This window comes from Neofelis nebulosa, chromosome 17, assembly GCF_028018385.1.
Source record: "Neofelis nebulosa isolate mNeoNeb1 chromosome 17, mNeoNeb1.pri, whole genome shotgun sequence".
NCBI classification, from domain to species: domain Eukaryota; kingdom Metazoa; phylum Chordata; class Mammalia; order Carnivora; family Felidae; genus Neofelis; species Neofelis nebulosa.
The window spans coordinates 48,617,822-48,638,710 of NC_080798.1; the positions used below are offsets into that span (position 1 = coordinate 48,617,822).

Sequence of the window (20,889 nt, forward strand, 5' to 3'; positions counted from 1 at the left end):
AGCTGTCAATGGGAAACCCTGAGTTAAAGAAAACAACAACAACAGAGTCCTAAGAGGCTATGAGTTTCCTACCATGTGTACTCTGTGACCCAAGTGAAATACTCTAAGTCCTATCAGCCACAGTGTTTCAGGTAGTGAAGGGTTAGCTTTATGCAAGTCATCGGGTCAACTGACAGCTTCCATTCTAGCTAAAAATGAACACTCATCCCGTGCTAAACCTCAAATTTTGGGTTAACAAGACTCACTTTCATGTCATTATTTTTGGTGTAATCGGTAGGAACTGCTTGAAGACCCTCAACAAAAGAATTGCTTTCAGAACTTGCAGAGAGCCAGCCGTGACAGCTCGCGGTGCCCTCTACCACAGGTTAATCATCTCTGACTGAGCTCTCGCTCAGTGCATTAGGCACTGTGCTGTGCTCTTCTCTCACGTTAGCTCCTGTATTTCCCACAACACTCTGAGTTAATTATGCTAATGTCAATCCCTAGAATTGCCTTCATTTTACCTAGGAGCAAAATGCAACTCCGGTAGGGAAAGCAACTTGCTCAAGGTTGTATTTGTTAAGGTCACTCTTTGAGCCTGGCTCTGATTCAGACACCACTGCTCCTCACCACAACACTATATTGTGACAGTGCAGCGAGGCAGGGAAGACTTTGAGATGTAGACACAAAATGAAACACAGATAACCTCATGATAGACCAACTGCACACACAGGGCTTCAACTCCTCCTCCCCTGCACCCCACTCTGCCTCCCCTCCCCTACCACACCCACCTTCACGTTGAGCACCACTGTCACGGTGCCATTTCTGGGTTGAGCAGCTGCCCAAGCCTGATCCAAGACAGCTGTTCTGCCTAGGAATTAGAATTATTACCATAATTTAGATGGTGCAAACTGTAGCTCGTCCTCGGGGGACTCTGACTGGTCCAGAGTGTCACAGCTAGTTAGGACCCCATGCTGGTAGCATTGGCCCTATTTGCCTTGGAAACAGTTCCACTACCCTAAGGAACTTACACTGTGGGAGCCCCTTGGTAAAAGAAAGCCAAATATGAAAAACAATGGAAATGTTAGTCATTACTCATGGAAGACCGCTGTTTAAGGAGTCTTGCTTCTAGCCCTTTTTTGATTAAACAGTGGTGACTGGGAGCTAAGGGATAGGAATGACAGGAGAGAAGATTTAAAAATGATTAATGTAGTTATTAGAGAAAAACCATGTGACAGTGACAAATGTGTTTAACTTGGGACTCTGCATTCTCCATCTGTAAACAAGCTCTCTATCCTTTTGAATTCTTTAATGGGTCTTTCCTTTGAGCAGGTGTATTGTACCTACCCTCCACATGGTGAACACAGAGGTGGACTTTGGGCACTGCTTCCTGAAGTACCCCTATGAGAAAACAGTCCAGCTTGTCAATCACGATGACCTCCCAGGATGCTATGAGGTTCTACCTCAGGTGACTTACTTTATCCTTTTTCAGTGTTGATTTTTCTTCAGTTGGATTCCCTCAATGAGAAAGAGAAATCCTTCTAAAGAGCCATATTCCTGAACACATGACCTTCTGTAATTCTGATTTTGAACCCTGGGATAAAACGGGCATGGGGTCATAAAGCCACAGCTGGATTGCCACCTGCATGATCGAGCAGCTGCAGGTGTAAACAGTTCTTAATTTCCCAGGGAAATTGCCTTTGATAAAGAAAGGCAAGGGTCAATTAAGCCAACATGCAGAAGTTTCACCTACAAATAATTGCCTATGAATTAATCAGTCGTGGGAAATGAGGCAGAGCTAAGAGTTTTCATTTATGGCTATGGCTGTGACTTTAACAGCATCGCTAAAGTACAGTAATGCAGTATTTATAAATGGACTTGTTGAACTAGAAGGCTAGAGACACTACAAAAAGAAAAAATGAAGTTGCCTTCTAATGTTTTATGAATGGATCTGTCCACATGCCACTACACCCAGCTAGGTGGGGCACTGAGCAATGAAGCACATATGGGTTCAAGAGTCAGAAAGATCTGCATAGACTAAAGTAATGGAAGGTCACTAATAGGATGCAATTTACCAAGAATGCATTTGGGTTTAAAACTCTATTGTTCTGTAAGGACAGTACTCTAATAAAAATTCATGCCAAAAAAAAATCCCAAAAACAAGTCAGATGGGGGTTTTATTTGACTACAGTTTCAAAATGTGTTCAAAGACCAGTATGGAGGCCGCGGAACCAAGGTGGGTTAGGCTGTATAAGAGAAACACTGTGATCAGCTAAAGGAAGGAGATAGCTACTGCTCAAGGCAGTGCCAGGTTTTGTCTTCAGATATTCACACTGTATTTTTTTAGTGGAAACATGAGAAAAAAAATCACATGTGAAGTAACCAGAATGGCAATCAACATCATCTGGAAATCCAAGTTATATGAGGAGCATAGTGTTTAATTGGGAACAGGAAAGCCTTAACTAGGATGAAGTAGCCACCCTTCCCTTCAAAGGGCTATTATGTATAAGAGGAAATTAGAACTATTGTATGGGCTTCTCTGAGACAAAACCAGAAACCAAGGGTTGGGTTGATGGGAGACAGCATTTCTAACTTTTAGACGATCAACAATGGAACAGGCTAGCCTTGAGTATTGTATGATCATCTCAAGATCTTAGAGCACAGTTTACTTACATCTGGGGTAATGAGGAAGCTTTTTCTGCACAGGCGGGCTTGGAAACGGGTGAGGCACTTGCCATGAGCACAGAATTTGATTGGCGGGGGGAGCCAAAAAACTCAGGGATCAAGATAAATCATATTTTCATGTCACATTTTAAGAAATCAAAATTAATGCAAAATAGTTCATAAAAAAATCAAGATAATAGATAAAGGCAGAATCAGCTGATTTTCCCTTTTGCTTCAGGCTCCAGTAAGGCTGGGCAGAGCACTGCTACATAGGCAAGATGCATTAGATTAGGCCATGTTAGGCCAGCCCAGGTGTACGAAGACCATGGGGGTGCCTGGACAGGTGAAATCTGTATGTTCTTTCTCCAACAGCTAAGGTTTCCCAGAATTACCCAAACTTACTTGGTCATGAGATTTTTTTTTTAAGATTTTTTTTTAATGTTTATTTATTTATTTTTGAGAGAGAGAGAGCCACACACGTGAGCGGGGGAGGGACAGAGAGGAAGAATCCCAAGCAGGCTTCTGGCTGCTAACATAGAGACTGACATGGGGCTTGATCTCACAGACCATGAGATTGTGCCTGGAGCTGAAATCAAGAGTCAGATGCTCAACCGACTGAGTCACCCAAGCACCCCCATCTAGCTAAGGTTTTATTTGTTGCTGTTGTTCCATAAAAGCGAGTAATATAGGGGTGCCTGGGTGGCTCAGTGGGTTAAGCATCTGACTTCAGTTCACATCAGGATCTCACAATCCGTGAGTTTGAGCCCCACATCAGGGTCTGTGCTGACAGCTCAGAGCCTGGAGCCTGCTTCGGATTCTGTGCCTCCCTCTCTCTCTGCCCCTCCCCTGCTCATGCTCTGTGTCTCTCTGTCTCAAAAATAAAATAATAAAATAAAATAAAAACATTAAAAAAAAAGCTAGTAATATGCTGCAGAGCAAGGTTCTAAAGGACATACATTGGTAAACACTGGATAACATTCATTCATTCACCTACCTATTTTGCCATTTAAAAAACATGTAGTGAGCATATGTGTTGGGCCAGCAATCGCGCCAGCAGAGGCCCAGGTCATGCCCTAGGAAGTTGACAGCCCATGGAACAGATGGACACAGATAGTACATGCTACGGAGAAGGACTGTAGGATGCCCCCTAGGGACAGAGGAAACACCCTTACACTAGAGCACAAAGGATACCTGTGGGTATTCAGGATAAATGTGCAGGTCCATTGAAGGGAGAGGGCATTCCAGAGTGTTGGAAGTAGGAAGCAGTATCATGTGTTCAGGAAAATCCAGTGGTCCCTGTTGACAAAGCGTAAAGGGACCAGGTGGTGGAGGACGTGGAAGGCCAGGTGAAGGAATTTGGCCATGGGAAGCTGTTCCCATGAACTAATTCACACTGTGGATAATTTCTGCATCTTGCTGGGTTGTGCACTTTGGATTGGGGCCTTCTGCACACCCTGCTTCCCTTTAGCAGAATTGAGGTGCTGATCCCCATTTACTTGCCTGAATGATGACATCCTCCTAAAGAACCTGCATGGACTTGGGGCAACACCTGTTTCAAAATAATCTAATATGCTATTTATTTTGTGCCTTGCCAGGGGCTTGCTTATCCTTCCAGCTTGTCTCTCCCACCAGGTACATGAAGACATGCCGGCTGTGTTACTCTCCAGTCCTACCCCCTGTGGAGTCATCCCCCCCCACAGCACCATTCACATACCTCTGGCCCTGGAGACCCAGGTCACTGGGGAATATAGGTCCATAGTTTACATCTCAACCTTTGGGAGCCCGGACCCCCCTATGGTGAGAGCCAGTTTTCAGACTTGCGTTTAAAATTGCTGTATATCTTGCATATTCCATATCTGCATATCCTCTGCTTTCTCGCAATTCTAGAATTGTACATTTTCACTCTGCAGTGGCAAAGTACTAGTGTTGTGTTACTTCGGGAACTTATCTTCAGATCCGTTGAGAAGTAGTGCTGTTTTATAGCATTTGTTCTTTTTAATTTCTTATTCATTCTATTTTATTTATTTTTTAATTTTTAATTTTTCTACAATTTACTTTTTATGTGTTCAATTAAATAGTTTTTTTTATTTAAAAAAGTTTTATTTTATTTAACATTTTTTTCATTAAAAAATTTTAATTCCAATATAGTTAACATATAGTGTCATATGAGTTTCAGGTGTACAATACAGTGATGCAACAAATCTATATATTACTCCATGCTCATCATAAGTGCACTCTTAATCCCTTCACCTATTTCACCATTTCTCCCCTCACCCCCCACCTCTCCTCTGGTAACCGTCTGTTTTTTCTCCATAGTTAAGAGTCTGTTTTTTGGTTTGTCTCTTTTTTTTCCCTTTGTTTTTTTTTATTTCTTAAATCCACATATGAATGAAATTGTATAGTATTTGTCTTTGACTGACTGACTTATTTTGTTTAGTATTATACTCTCTAGATCCATCCATGTTGTCACAAATGGCAAGATTGCATTCCTTTTTATGGCTATGTATGGTATTCCATTTATGGTGTTTTATATATATATATAAATATATATATAAATATATATATATTAAATATAAATATAAATATATATATATAGCTCAAAATATATATATAAATTTTATATATATATATATAAAATATATATATATAAATCCATATATATATATAAAATATATATATATAAATCCATATATATATATATATGGAAATTTCTTGTCTACAGCAATAGATCTATCCATGTTGTCACATATGGTAAGATTTCATTCTTTTTTATGGCTGAATAATACCTTGTGTGTGTGTGTATATATATATATATATATACACACATGCACACACACACATATATATGGTATTACATATACATATATATATATATATGTTTATGGAATTTTCTTGTCAATAGCAGTTGTTCTTAAACTCCTATCAGGAGTTCCTCACACACACAGACATGCCTGGCCCCTTTCCAGTCCTATTAAATCAGAATCTCTGAGGGGAGAGCAGATCTGTGTGTTTAACATCCTCCTCAGTTGTTCCTGGTACAAAGCTGACTATCACTCGCTTGCTGCATGTGGACTCTGAGAGTGGTTTCAGTCACTGCTCACTGGATCTTTCCTGTATATTGACTGGACTCATAGCTCAAATTAACCTACTGAAGCTTTGAGAACTGACCTCTCTCCAAGTGTGGGAAGAAGGAGACACGGAAAGCTGTCTGCTGCCTGGGCTGAATCAAAGGGTGAATCTTGAATCTTTTTTTTTTTTTTTTAATTTTTTTTAATGTTTTTTATTTATTTTTGGGACAGAGAGAGACAGAGCATGAACGGGGGAGGGGCAGAGAGAGAGGGAGACACAGAATCGGAAACAGGCTCCAGGCTCCGAGCCATCAGCCCAGAGCCTGACGCGGGGCTCGAACTCACGGACCGCGAGATTGTGACCTGGCTGAAGTCGGACGCTTAACCGACTGCGCCACCCAGGCGCCCGTGAATCTTGAATCTTGAAGGAGGTTCCCCAACAGGCAATGAATCCTTAGACATTCTGAATGCTTAGAGAGGAGAATATATTCTGCTTTTATCTCTAACACGTAAGATGCCATAGATAAGCCACCTGACTTAGAAAGCAACATCACAGAGTCAGCCCAACCCAAAAGGTGCCACCGGTCCAGCCACCTTCCCTGCACAGATGCAGCCCATGAAAAGGTTGCTTGTGAGCAGGTAGCACTTCATGAAAGAAAAAAGTCCCCCTTCCTCAGGCAGACACAATGCCTGGATGAAGGCATAGGGCTGGGGGGAATAGAGCAAGTCCCCAACCTCCACTGCTGTGTGCAATGGGCAGTCCTGTTGTGCCACTAGTAAGCAATAGAATGGGGGCTCCATCCAGCCACTTTTGACTCTGAAGTGTCAGTCATTAAGCCCACTCTGAGTGTTCTCGAGGCTGGAGTGCTGGCTGGCATGTAGAGGACCATTATTCTCATTTCCCTGCAATGCACAACTTGGGCTGACCAGGGAAGCCAATCATCCTTCTTGGGGAGGAATTCCAGGCTGGATTCACGGGTCTGACCAGCATGGCCATCTCTGGGTCACTCTGACCACAGACTACAGGGATAAAGAACGACAGATCTCATAAGCACCCTTTTGTGCCCCTGCTCTTTATAAAAGAGATGGCCAGAATCTTCTGTTTCAAGTGATCTTTGAAGGCCAGCTGTTTTCAGCTGTCCTCATGTTCTTTCTCTTGTGTGGAACACAGGTATGTCACTTAAAGAGCATTGGAGAAGGCCCAGTTATCTATGTACATCCCACTCAAGTTGATTTTGGCAATATCTATGTCCTGAAAGACTCCTCAAGGATTCTCAACCTATCTAACCAGTCCTTCATCCCCGCGTTATTTCAGGCACGCATGGTGAGTAAGTAGATGGCTGGGCCACCATATGATGAAATTACAGCTTTGCCTCTATCTTATTGGCAGTGGTCCTATTTTTGCAAAATGACTTTGAAAGAAATGGATCAGCAGGAGTAGAGATGTATATGGTTCAAATGCATTAAATTATGTCATTTTCATCCCCAATTGCTCTTTATTATAATCCTTTTGTTGACTAAGAAACACAATATGTATATAGTTTGGTAATCAATATATCTACTCTAGTTTTGGGAAGAGGCTTCAAAGATCTTCTCACTGAACTGTACCTAAGCCTAGCCTTTCACCTCCAGAAAACACCTTTTAAATGTCTCTGTAACTGAAAATGCCTTTTTATCTTGAATTTGAACACTTTTGGCCACAAATATGTTAGTATGCTTATTCTCTCTTCCTTTTAAAAAGCAGTATTTTGACATAGCTTATAAGGATGTTTGAAATACAGCAAGATAATATTCGCCGAAAGTAGAAATTAAAGAAAACAGCAAAACAAAGATAAATACAAAAATAGATATATAATAGTCCTAGAAATGAGTCTGTCTTGTGTCTCTGCATTTTATAATGATATTTAGATCTGCTAGTCTCCTATAAGCTCATTTTTTAACAGAGATAATACCAATTTTTGCAGAATGAGGGATTTCTAGTCAGCAATTGAAAATATGTTTGGTTTTAGAAGATTTTTTGATTTAAATATAAATTTTTAAATAGCACATCCCTTCTCCTACCCCCAAATTATTGACATTTGAATGAACACTAACACTTGGTTTCAGCATGTGTCAGATAGTTCTGAAAAATCAATGATTAATTTTCTCAAAGTCACTATTAGAAGGAACAGGATCACAGTTTTCTGCTGACATGTGGCAGCTCCTCAGAGTCATTGGTCCCAATTAGCATTCATTTATCATCATCATTATTCCTTTTTATTATCATTTGTCATTACTCCTCATAAAGGCAGCCGTTTCCTGTGCAGTCACTGCTCTTTTTAGCCTGAGGTTCGGACACAACTCCACACTTGTCCCAGTGCCTTATGGATCTTGTGTGGAGAATAATGTTTAATGATACTTTAAAAACCTACAGAAAAGACCTCTTTGCTAGCTTTTATCCAGTGAGTTAGTTGATGTGCTTGCTGGAAAACATGGGGTGTTGCCCAGAAAGTGCTGCTCTCTGTGTAGTTGTGTACATGCAGGGTTCACAGCGGAGAGACAGAGAGGCAGCCGAGTTGTCAAGGACAATGAGAGGTGGCTCAGGAGGGTGCTGGCAGATTACAGAAGCTGAAAAAGGACAGAGACGACAAGAATGCTTAGGTACCAGTGGAGCAACCACCGACCTGCTCATTTTCAGATAACTCCAGATTTCACTTTTTATGTTACCCTTAGATACATTTTAAGAACCAAAAAAGCACCTCAAGGTTCTGTTGTTTTTTACTAATATACTTTACATATTGAATGACCCAGCTGGTTGTTAAAATGAGACTCTTTCTTTTCCACGAAGGCTTCATGATTCCATCTTTTGATTCTTTAATATCATCTTAAAACAGCAAGCTCCAGTTCCAAGGAGCCAAACGTGTGATATTAGTGGTCTGCTATAGAATGTGTTTTTCCTGCAATCCTTTTCTGGAAAACTGGTGTTTATTGAGTTGGTTGTCCATGCAGCATAGAGGTACTTCAACTGTAATTCTCATGGGTGAAGATTAAACTCCTTTCATATTTCAGCTGGAGTTTTGAGGGATATCCTAGTCAATAAACACTATATGTGTTAATATTATAGGAATTGAATGACACTAACTTGAAAGTTAACTACAGTGGGAAGAAATTTCAACTTGATATACAGTACTGAAACTGCAAATTCATTCTCACAGAAATTCCCAGGCATTAGGAAAAGTTTCAATTAATAGTTGTTTTTTCTCCATCTAAGCCTAGAGCTCAGTACCCAGGTTAGCGGTGGTCACATATTTGTTGCATTTAATTTCTCACTCAGAAAAAAGCAGAGCAACGGCACATTCTTCATTTCTTCTGTTATTACTATGAATTCAGGTCCGAAAGTTCTCTTTTCCCGCTGGATGCCCTGACAGGAGGGGTCATCATCTCCCCTCTTTTGGCTGTCATTGAATGGTGAATGTCAGCTCTCACCACATGCTGTACCCACTTAACCTCAGCCTTGAGCCTTTGTCACATTCAGCCTTGTGCGTGGCCTGCACATCTTGGCAACCCCTGTGATTAGCTTCTCCCTGGGCAAGAAGCATGCTTGTTATCAGCTGGAGGGTCAGGGGATGGGAAGCTGGAAGCCCACCTTCACCGTTCTGTTGGGAAGATAAACGACACTTAGATTGATCTTGAATTTCTCAGAAATAAATGCTGGGGGCACCTCAGTCGGTCAAGCATCTGGCTCTTGACTTCTTGACTTCGGCTCAGTTCGTGATCTCACACTTTGTGAGATCAAGCCCTGCTTCGGGCTCTGCGCTAACAGAATGGAGCCTGCTTGAGATTCTTTCTCCCTCTCTCTCTGCCCCTTCCCCACTCTCTTGCCCTCTCTCTTGTTCTCTCTCTCTCAAAATACATAAATAAATAAATAAATAAACATTTAACAAAAAAAGAGAAAGAAATGCTGTACCAAAAAAATGATTAAAAAGCCTGAAATTTCTTAGTATAATATGGAGTGAAGACAGTGAAGATTTTATTTTTTCTGTTTCAGTAAAGTATAAAAAAACAAAACAAAAAAGTTGATCAGTAAAAGCAGACTGTTCTGTGACCTGGAGCAGTAAGTCTCCTTTGCTTTGGAATGCCGGAAATACCAGACTCCCCTAAAGGTTCCCCGTGGCTGATTTATTTGGATTTAAGCTGAAGGTCTCAAAACAACAGAGTAAGTCACCTCCAGTTTGGAGGGTTAAAAAACATCAGAATGTGAGAGCAGAGCAGAGGAAGGCTGTTTGGGCAAGAGTGTATGGGCTCGGCTCATACACACAGCGCTCCTTGGGTGACAGCACAAAAGAGGGCAAGAATATGATAGGACCTCAGCCCTGGGCTAGAAGATAGAGAGTCCTTCTTTGCATGGGTGCCCCTTGCTAGACAGAGAAAGCGCATTGCTCAGCACTACTTATCTGGAAACATTTGGAACCCGTTCAACCTAGGGGAACTGTTAACTTGAGAACTTGCATACAGATGTTAGTGACACCTTGGGATTCAGCTGGTGCTAAAGCATTTTGCGGGGGCCCTCTGCCTCTGTGATCTGTGGGAGAGACCATTTTAGTTAGACCTTTAGAGTTTCTAGGATCCAGGAAACAAGAATTCTGATGCCTGAGTCAAGCATGGTTCCTTTTAAACATTTATTTTGTTGGTCACTTGCCAGAGCCATTCACGGTGATACAGCATCCCGGGAATCTTTGGGCTTTCACAACTCCTTCAGACCCTAAGCCATTGGGGGTATTCCCTTGTTTAAGTAGGGATGCCCTTTCTATATTTCCTTGTTTGTATGCTCCTTGTTTGTCTCCTGCAAATGACAAGGGTCTCCGCTTTGACGGAGACTGCTGCCTAGCAGCAGGCTTGGACATATGATGATGATGGTATGATGGAATTAATTATAACTAATGTTTATTTTGTTCTATTTGCCACTTCATGTTCAGTATTTCACTTATCATAACTCTCTGAGAGAAATATGTTATAGGGCCCGTTTTAAGGAGGTAGAAACAGAGGCACAGACAGGTTAAATAAATTGGCATAAAAAACATCTAAGTGGCAAAATATTCATTTCACATATGTAAATGTGTGTAGAAGTTCTTCACTACCATAGCTCTTAGAAGAGTTTAAATACAAAATTATGACCTATTTTAGCAAAATAAATAGACAAACTCAGAAGGAGATTGGCAGGCATTTCATATCCAGTGAGACTGTTGGTGTTGGACCCTGTCCATTTTAGGACATAGTGGAATTGTAGCCATTCTGGAGAGCTTGTTTGTTTATTTGTTTGTTTGTTTGCTTGTTTGTTTGTTTTGAGAGAGATAGAGTGAGGGAGCATGTACAAGCTGGGGAGAAGGGCAGAGGGAGAGAGAGAGAGAGAGAGAGAGAGAGAGAGAGAGCGCATCTCAAGCAGGCTCCACACTCAGCACAGAGCCCGACACAGGGTTCAATCCCACGACCCTGGGATCATGACTTGAAATGAAATCAAGAGTCAGCTGCTCAACCAACTGAGCCACCCAGGTATCCCTGGGGATCTTATTTTTAACTTGTGACAACTGGTTTGTTAAAATCTATAGATATACCTTATATACTACACCATCCTGAAATACCTGAAGGTCATAATGGATCTAGAATTTCGTCCTCCTTTGGGGAACTTAATGTAGTAGGGAATTAGTGCTAGAGAGATTTCTAATGGACAGACTAATTGTCCAAGGCCTTTTGATAGATGATTATTAAGATATCACACCCCAGGGGCGCCTGGGTGACTCAGTCGGTTGAGCATCCAACTCTTGTATTCAGCTCAAGTCATGATCTCGTGGTTCATGAGATTGAGCCCCACATTGGGTTCCGTGCTTTCAGTGCAGAGCCTACTTGGGATCTCTCTCTCCCTCTCCCTCTGGTTCTCTCTCAAAATAAATAAATAAACTTAAAAAAAGATACCATATCCCATAATATGTGTGTGAAGACAAGAGAGAATGAGCTTTTTCTCAGCTTTTAAATAGCTTTTTGTTGTATTCCATTTATCTACCCCCGATTCAATATCCCTGGTGTCTTAAATGGTGGAGCTTAATGATAACAGTAATAGCTAACATTATTATGTACCAAGTACTGTTCTAAGTTTTTCATGTGTATTATTTTATATAATCTCAAGGACTTGACTGCATGGGTATGAGGCACAGGGATGATGAATAAGTTGTCCAAATTTGCATGACTATAAAATGAACACTAGAGCTATACTGCTATAATTAGTCTGGATATCTATTAGGGTTCCTTTTATGTCCTTTAGTAAAGGCTTATTCATCCTTTGTCATCTCTTCTGAGCTTCTTCCTGTGAATGGTACCTTCTAATTAGATGTTAACCATGTATAGGAACTCTGTTGAATTATGTGTATCCGTCTATATCAGTCTTCAATCTTGCTACACATCTGTTAATTAGTTCTAATTGTTGGTAAACCCTCATGTGCAGACTTCCTGTCCGGTCCTTACACCTTGCTTCTTATTCTTTACTTATCACATTAGATAGGATCCTCAACGTAATATTGAAAAGTAAAGTAAGTTAGAGTAAGCATCTCTGTCTTATCCCTGACTTTAATGAATAAGCTTCAAATGTTTCACTTTAAGCTAATATCTTCCACGGATTTTTGATAAATACCTATGTCACATTCAGGAAGTTCCCATCTATCCCTCTTCTCATATCATGAACATGTACTAAAACTTAATGTGTTTCCTGTGTCCATTCAAATGATATGATTTTCTTCTTCTGTTAGTACAGTGAATTAAGTTAATAGGCTTTCTGGTTGTAAATCACCTTTACATTCTTGGGATGACTCTAATCAGTTATAATGTTATTTGAGTACACTACTGATAAGATTGCTATCATATTATTTAGATTTTTGCATCTTTTTGTTAACAATTTTTTTTTACATTGCGTTTTTCTGGTTTTGGTATCAAGAATATTGTATTCTTACACTATGAGTTAGCTTTTCCTCTTTTGAATCTTTGAAAAGATCTTTACATAATCTATATAAAGAAGTAGTAAAGAAATTTTAACTAGCATGCAAGAAATAGTAAAGAAATTTCAACTAATGATTTATTTTCTATAATGGTTATTTAGATTTTAATTTTTCTAGAAATTTTTCATTTTATCTAAATTTGCAAATGTATTGGCATAAAATTATTCCAATGTTTTTATGATTTAAAAATGTCCATGTACTAATTTCTGCTCTTAGTTTTACCATTTTTTTCTACATTCCTTACGATTATTTTGTTCTTCTTCAAGTACCTTAAACTGGAATGTTTAACAATATTTTAAATCTTAGTTTAATCATGTATTTAAAGTTTATAAATATTTATGTAACACTTTAGCTCCATAGCAATCATCTTTATTTGCAACACTTTTTTATAAATATTTGGTAAACTTTACTGTGATTTTATTTTTAATATGTGAGTTATATATGGTTGTATATTTTTAATTTTTTACATTTCCATTTTGTATGGAAATTTAATAGATAACTTTAAACTGTAATGAAATTGAAACACATGGTTTGTGTGACACATAGTCTTTGAATTTGTGCTTTGGGATACAGTGCTATGGTTGGTTTTGATAAATATTTCATATGATCTTAAAAAAGAGTATAGCCTCTCTAGTGATTGAGTGTGACAGACTAATCATCTATCTGTGTGTTTGTATTAGATCAAGCTTATTGAGTGTATTGTTTAAATCTTTTACAGCCTTACTAATTATCTGTATGATATAACAGTTTCCTATAGATTTTATCAAAGTCTTCCACTTTTCCGTTTCTCCTTGTACTTACATCAATTTTTTCTCCATGTATTTCAAGGCTATGTTAGTAGGTGCATATAAATTCATGACTTTTATTTCTCCTTGGCATATTATTCCTTTTTTTATAATATATTGTCCATCTTAATTCCTGTATATACTTTCTGACTTAAATTATGTTTTACCTGATAGTTAGCATTTGCCTGGTATATCTTTCTATTCCTTTATTTTCATATTTGTGTGTGTGTGTGTGTGTGTGTGTGTGTAATTTGTTTTGTATGTTAACCAAATCTCTTTTAAATAGCATGTGACTACATTTTTAAAAATCTGATGATAGACTCAGTCTTTTAATTGACAAGTATCTTGGTTTCATATTATTGCTGTAATATATTTATTATAGTTCTGGAAGACATTAGTCTAAATGTTTTGATAAAAGACTGTGTACTTTGTTAAGATTCTGGAGGAGAATCTGATTCCTTGCCTTTTATAGCTTCTGGAGACCACCTGCATTCCTTGGCTTGTGGCCTCTTCCTCCATCTTCAAAGCCACCAGTGTACCATCTTTTCTACTCCCTGACATCTGCTTCCATCCCTATATCTCTCTCTGACTCTGACCCTCTTGCCTCTTTCATATAAGAATATTTCATATGAGGATATTTCAAAATCGTTAATCACATCTAAAAGTCCCTTTTGTCATGTGAGGCAACATATTCATAGATATCAGAGGTTAGGACATGGACATCTTTGAAGGCCCATTATTCAACTTACCATACCAAGATTTTTAAAAATTTATTGTGATTGTTGATGTATATGAACTTACTTCTACCCTATCATTTCCTATATACTATGCTGTTTTTTCCTTCTTTATTTCTTTTTTTGCTTTGTATTGGATTGATGAATTTTCTCCAAGCCCTCCTCCAACCTCTACTACCTCTCATACATTTTTCCTATATTCGTTTGAAAGCTATAGAACTTATTTATTTTACTTAAGTAGCTCTCCTCACATTGTTAAGAAATAAATCATATCTTTTTCTAACACTAATGAAAGAATTTAGTAACTTTGTCCTCCTCAAGAATAAGACGAGGACCCCATCACACATTTATTATCTCTTGATCTTTCCCCACTTCCGTAATGTTTTTATTATTGTGTAGAATTTTGGATCTTCTCATCTTTACCACAAAGTTGTTGGTTTTAGTCAGTTGGTAGTTTTCTACTCACTAGTTACCGAAATAGTTTGGTGATTTTTCTTTATTCTTTTTTTCCCCTTGTATCTCTCTGCTTCCTACTTGGTTTATATTTCTTCTTGCTAAATTATATCCTTCTCGGTTCTGTGCTAGAGGTCTCATTGTTTATGTATGTTTGACTATATCTTGATTTCACCTTCACTCTTGCATGATAGTTTAGCTGAGTATGAAATTCTATTTTACAAGTTTTTATTTCTTTGAAGATTGATCTCTGGCACCAGTAAAATTCCATTGCTAGCCTGATTATTGTTAGTTGCTGATAAAATTTCATTGTTAGTATAATTATTACTCCTTTTTAGGTAATTTGTTTTTCTCACAAGGTGCTTTTAAGACTGTGTTCTTATCCTTCATTTTCTTAGATTTCTCTTTAATGCATCAAAAGATTTGACCCTTCTAAATACTGGAAAGTTTTTGTCATTATCTCCTCAAATATTTCTTGTTTTCCAATCCTTCTATTTCTCCTACTTTGAGAAGCACACACACACACACACACACACACACACGCGCGCGCGCGCGCGTTCCACCACAATTCTACATGTCTATTTTTATTTTTCATCCATATCTTTCATCTCTTTATCTCTGTGCTGCCTCCTATGCTCCAGTTTACAAATTCTGTCTTTGATTTTGGCAAATGTAAAGTTTATCTCGTTTAATTTTTAGTTTAATTTGAATATATTTTTCAATTCCAAGATTTATAATTGATTATTCATAACCACTATTCTTGATTAATATCTGTTTTTGTTTCATAATACTTGTTTTATATATATTATCCTACTCTGCATATCTTTGAGGATCTCAGAAACATTTTCTAATCAATTTCAATTAGTTCTATTGATTGCTCAAGAATGAATTCAATAGCTGATTGTTTCCAAATGTCCTTCTTAGCATTTAGAATTTTAATGATAGATTAATCTGGTGTGAAGTATATTTTTTCTAATTGTCAGTAGTCTTACCTCCCTGTCTAACATTTTATATTTGCCTTCACCTGGACAAATATCACTAGTCCAGAATCAGGTGTTGAGCCTTTTTTTTCCTGTGGGGATATTGGAAAAATCACAGATTCAGTCATTACACTTGACAGTGGCTTACATAGGGCCTGTCTGTATGACAGCTTTTACTTCACCACCACCACTGGCACACGTCTGTGTGTAGACTATTACCTTGGGAAGATCACAGTTTTGTTTGGCATCCTTTCAAATGCAGGGAAGCTCTTTTGGCTGGGAACCCTGGAACCCTTACTTCCTGAAGGATCTTTTTGGTTTTCAGTTTTACTCCTCAAGCTTTCACTGATTTCAGGACCTACAGCCCAGGATGTCTGTGGCTTCAGGACCTTCTTATTGCTTCTGTTACACACAATGTTAATTTTGTGTTTGAGTATAACTGTGCCTGGTTCTTCCTTGTTTCAAAATATTATTTCTTTTTTTTCTGTGTGTTAGAGTGAAAGGCATGCTTTAAAGCTTGATCTCACTGATTTATAGTCCATCCTCTTAACTAATTTTTATAGTGCTTTATAAACTATCAGTGAGTACTTACAAAAGAGTGGTGAAATGTGTCTTCACTTGACATAAGAGAGCAGAATTCTTATATCTTTGTCCTAGCTATGAAAAATCTATAAAATAAACTCACAAGAATAGGTAAATAAGAGAATAACATTCTAGTTTATCATGGTGGGCATCTTTTCTTTAAAACATAAATGTCACAGCCATTCCAAAATGGATTCTGCTTTTCCTGAACCATTGCAAGAGACTCATTCAGTGATGAGAGGATACCAGTGACGATAATATCAAGAGGCTTACAGAAGCAAAGGTTTGTGCTTGACAGAGAGCTGTGAGCCTCTTACCCCAACTCTTACTTGAGACTTCTTTTATTTTGGCAAAGCTAAATGCAAAACCCAGAAGATGGATTTCAGTAGGTCATATTGATTATAAACCACACTGAGAAAAAGAAAGCTGTAGATGAATGTTAGGTAACATGATGGGTCAGCACCTTCCCTGAATTTAGAAATACAGCTCTACTGATTGAATATAATTAGTTTAAGTGTAAGCTAAACCAGAATGGAAGGAGGAGTTTTTGTTCCCTTGTCATTAAAGGGCTATCTAGAAAATAAAAGAAAAATATATTAGTTTCTTGCATGCTTTGCAAGACTTTCCATCTTCATTTTGCCTGTCCCAGCTATTAATTAGCTTTAGCAAATTGTTTTTTCTAATTAATTATTATTCAGTCTTACAGTTAATACTTGTCACCACAGAGGGAGATTAAGGTAAACTTCCTTTATATGGATCAGATGTGGTTTTTTTCCAAATTCCACCTTCTCTCCTCCATAAAAATTTATAACTACTTCCCCATTACCAGCATCATCATCTAGCCAATTGTTATGCACTAAATGTTTGTGTCCCTCCAAAATTCATATATTGAAATCATCCCCCCCAATATGATGATATAAGGAGATGAGGGGTTTGGGAGGTAATTAGGTCATGAAGGTAGAGTCCTCATAAATGTGATTGGCATCCTTATAAAAGAGACCCCAGAGAGCTCTCACCTTTTCTGTCATGTGAGGATACAATGAGAAAAATGGCCATCTGCAACCTGGAGGAGGGCTCTCACCAAAACCTGACCATATTGACACTCTGATCTCAGACTTCTACCCTCTAGAACTATGAGAAATAAATTTCTGTTGTTTATAAACCACCCAGTCTTTGGTATTCTTTAGAAAAACCTTAACTAACTAAGATACCAACCAATGCCACTATTTAGGGATGGCTATCATTGTCGTTATCAACTGAAGAATCTATTCTGATTGTGCACTGACAGTAGACAGTCATATTCAATAATAGGCTAGTATAAAATGAAATAAACACTTTTATACAATTAACAAAGATAAGAAGATATGCATTAAGTAGTATGGTGTAAAGGTTTATTAATAGTATGAAATCCCCAACACACGTATGTTGAAATTATAAGATGTTTATCAGAGAGAAAATCATAACTTTTTACTACTCTCATTTCATCTTCCTTGTCGCAAGCACAAGGACAGAGACTGGAGGGGCATATATGACATGGTGGAGCTCTCCATAGGATGGCACTTGGGGTATGTCTTTTTTAATGTCATTCGTGATGAAATTGTTTATGCAGCATTAAGTCTCATACTTTAGAAGAGAAAATTCCCCTCTGGGTTGTTAGAACATTTAATCGGGATGTATTTGAGAGGTAAGGGAAGTATTATCTGAGAGCAGGCATGGTCATGTGTCACACACAGTTGTCTTACATGTGGTATTCACTCAACAAAGAGTTGCTTAGTATATGAGTGTTGAAGTAGTATTCTGTACTATCAAGAGTAAGGATGTTGGGAATCAGACAGATCTGGAATGAAGTCCTAACTCTACACACATGAACTCTGGGAAAATTATTTAACCTTTCTAAGACTTTGGTTCCTTGCCTTTAAATGGAACTAAAAATGGCATCTAGAAGATTAAACATGTTAATATATAGAGAGAGTGCTTGGCAAAAAATAAGCATTTGGCATTCAATAAATGCTAGCTTTGACTATTAATGTTGAGAGACAAAAACATATAGGTGAAATGACTTGTGGTAAGACTTAAATCTTTATGACACTATATCTTAAGATCTTTTATATATTTTTCCTTAGATAAAAAAGAAAAAAACAAATAAGGTACACTCAGAGAGGACCTAAGGATTCAAACTAACTGATCCATATAGTACAGAGCTCTATGAAATGGTAGCTCTGATGCCGCCTTTTTCCTCACTCTTCGCTTGGTTCTCTAAATTTTTGACATGAAGCCACCTTGTAAAGTAGAAAATATTTGTATTAATGAATAAATATATGTTCTTCCACATCAAAGAAAAGGTTTATTAGAAAATAAGTTTCTATTTAGAAATGTCAACTTCAGTACTTTTCTGATTCTCTATATCCTTGGAGCTTATTTATTCATTTAATTGTATAGATGCTCCCTGGAACCTGTGTAAATCATGTCTACATGCTCAGGAGCTGTCTTCTTTCCTTTTACTTAACTATCTTCATGCCTTGTGTTTGATCTGACACCTTTCACTGAGTTTTGAGAAGGCAATGACTTTCAGAAAGAACATTAAAGTCCTTGTTCAAAGATATATCCTAGTAGCCTGAAAAGATTCTTGGTACATATTACTTAAAAGCAATGTAAATTACGTATACCTTCTTTCCTCATGCAACCAAACTTAGCTGGCCTTAAAATTCGTATAGACTTTTTCCCCCACAAACAGGGAAATCAAGAGGTAGGGCTATTATTTGACCCCTAGTAAGTCTCAGCAGATCAGTGACCAAGCGCTTCCTATTCAATCTATTATGCCAAACTACTTCCCTCTAAGAATGAGGAGAAAATCTTAGCAAAACATAAAAAATTGTGAGTTTAAGGGAATTAGAGAGCAGCAAAACCAGTGGCAAACAAAAAGAAACAAGAAACAAAAAGATATATGCTCAGCATTTGGTACTATTTTTTCCTATGTAGTTTCAGCAGAGGTTGAAAAACTGAAAAGAAGGGCACCTGGATGGCTCAGTTAGTAGAGTGTACAACTCTTGATCTTGGGGTTGTGAGTTTGAGTCCCATGTTGGGTGTAGAGATTACTTAAAAACGAAATCTTAAAAAAAAAAAAAGAAAACTGAAAAGAACATTCATAAAAGTCACTGGCCTATGAAAATAAAAATTGAAATCAGGACTGGCTAAAGAGATAAAAATTGGAGCACATACTTGGTAAAACTCTCAGCCTTTCGGGTAGGACTCTGAAAAACTACACCCTGGGAACAAAGGTAAAGTAGTACAGATCCTCATTTTAAAACATTTTAATCTTTAACTGGATAAAGGACATCTAGAAATGCTAGTTCTCCCCACATCTTTCCTAGAGGCAAATATATATTACTCTCATCAAAGAAAGAAAACATTATTTTAAGATTCAAAGTATTTTGTGTATCTATGGTTTTTGTGTACAGTATCCAACAGTTAATTTTAAAATAACCAGGCATACAAGGAGATAAGACTACTGAATAGAAAACTACAATATACTTAATGCGCTCCGGGAACTAAAAGACAAAATTTAAAACTTTGGTAGAGATATGCAAAGTATAAAAGAGAACGAATAGAAATGAAGACCTAAAAAATACAATTGAAATTAGGGACTCTATAAATTGGTTTAATGGCCTATTAGATATAGATGAAGAGAGAATTGTGGAAGTGGAAGACAGGTCAGAAGAAACTACCCAAAATTCAATGCAGAGAGATAAAAGGATGAAAAATGTAGAAGAGTTGGTCAAACAAACAAATACACACAAGGAGTATAGTTATTGGAGTACCAGAAGGAGAGAAGAGAATGGAGCAGAAGATATAATGGCCAGGACATAAAACCAGATTTAAAAAGCATTATAAACAGAAAGCAAGATAAATATAAAGAAAACCACATCTAAACACAATATAGTAAGATTACTTAAGACCAAAGAGTAGATATTAAAGGTAGCCAGAAACAAAGACAGTTTATCTTAAAAGGAATATTAGTAAACTGGCTGCTGACTTCTCAGGCATTGCTGAGAGCAGGATGCCAGTGTGAAAATAAGAGGACTACAAGAAAGTCTTAATACTAAAAGGTAGCACTCCAATCCCCTTCTCCCTCAATCCCCAGAACATGGGCAGAAGATTGGAATATTCTCAGGGCAATTTCACCAGCCACAAGGAAAGGCAGAAATAAACTGATAGTTGGGCTCTAAAATATCTGGGGCCCTTAGCTGACTGCTTCCCAAGCACATAACAGTTTTAGTGCTTCACTCTTAAATGTAAGTACTTAACTTTAAGCTGCACCAAGAAAGCCTGTAATGCAGAAGCAAGAAACTAGAAAACATAAAATTGAGAACTTGGAGGAAACAAAGGCATTACAGTGAGAAGAATCTCAGGAAAATAAAAGATGACTATGACTTTGTGCCCATGAACAAAAACAGGATGTTAGTTTAAAAAAAAAAGAGCAACAAAAGTGTGCTCATAAAAGTTAAAAATACAATCACGTAAATTAAAATTTTGATAAAAGAATCAAAAATAAAATTGAGAAGCTATCAGAGAGTAGAACAACATGAGAAAAAGCTAGAAATGAGGGGAGAAAGATTAGAAAA

At 37.9% G+C, this 20,889-nt stretch overlaps 1 protein-coding gene across 12 annotated transcripts in view; it reads left to right on the forward strand.

Moving 5' to 3' along the window:
- Window positions 1-20,889, forward strand: part of HYDIN (HYDIN axonemal central pair apparatus protein) — a 439,740-nt gene that overhangs the window by 223,143 nt on the left and 195,708 nt on the right. For all 12 annotated transcript variants that reach the window (XR_009256078.1, XR_009256079.1, XR_009256080.1 and 9 more), the window contains 3 exons: window positions 1,312-1,447; window positions 4,276-4,440; window positions 6,883-7,035. Coding sequence is in view for 9 of the 12 variants with exons in the window: in XM_058708213.1 (XP_058564196.1) it covers window positions 1,312-1,447; window positions 4,276-4,440; window positions 6,883-7,035 (454 nt within the window). In the remaining 3 variants the exon portion in view is untranslated. The remainder of the gene's footprint in view (window positions 1-1,311; window positions 1,448-4,275; window positions 4,441-6,882; window positions 7,036-20,889) is intronic.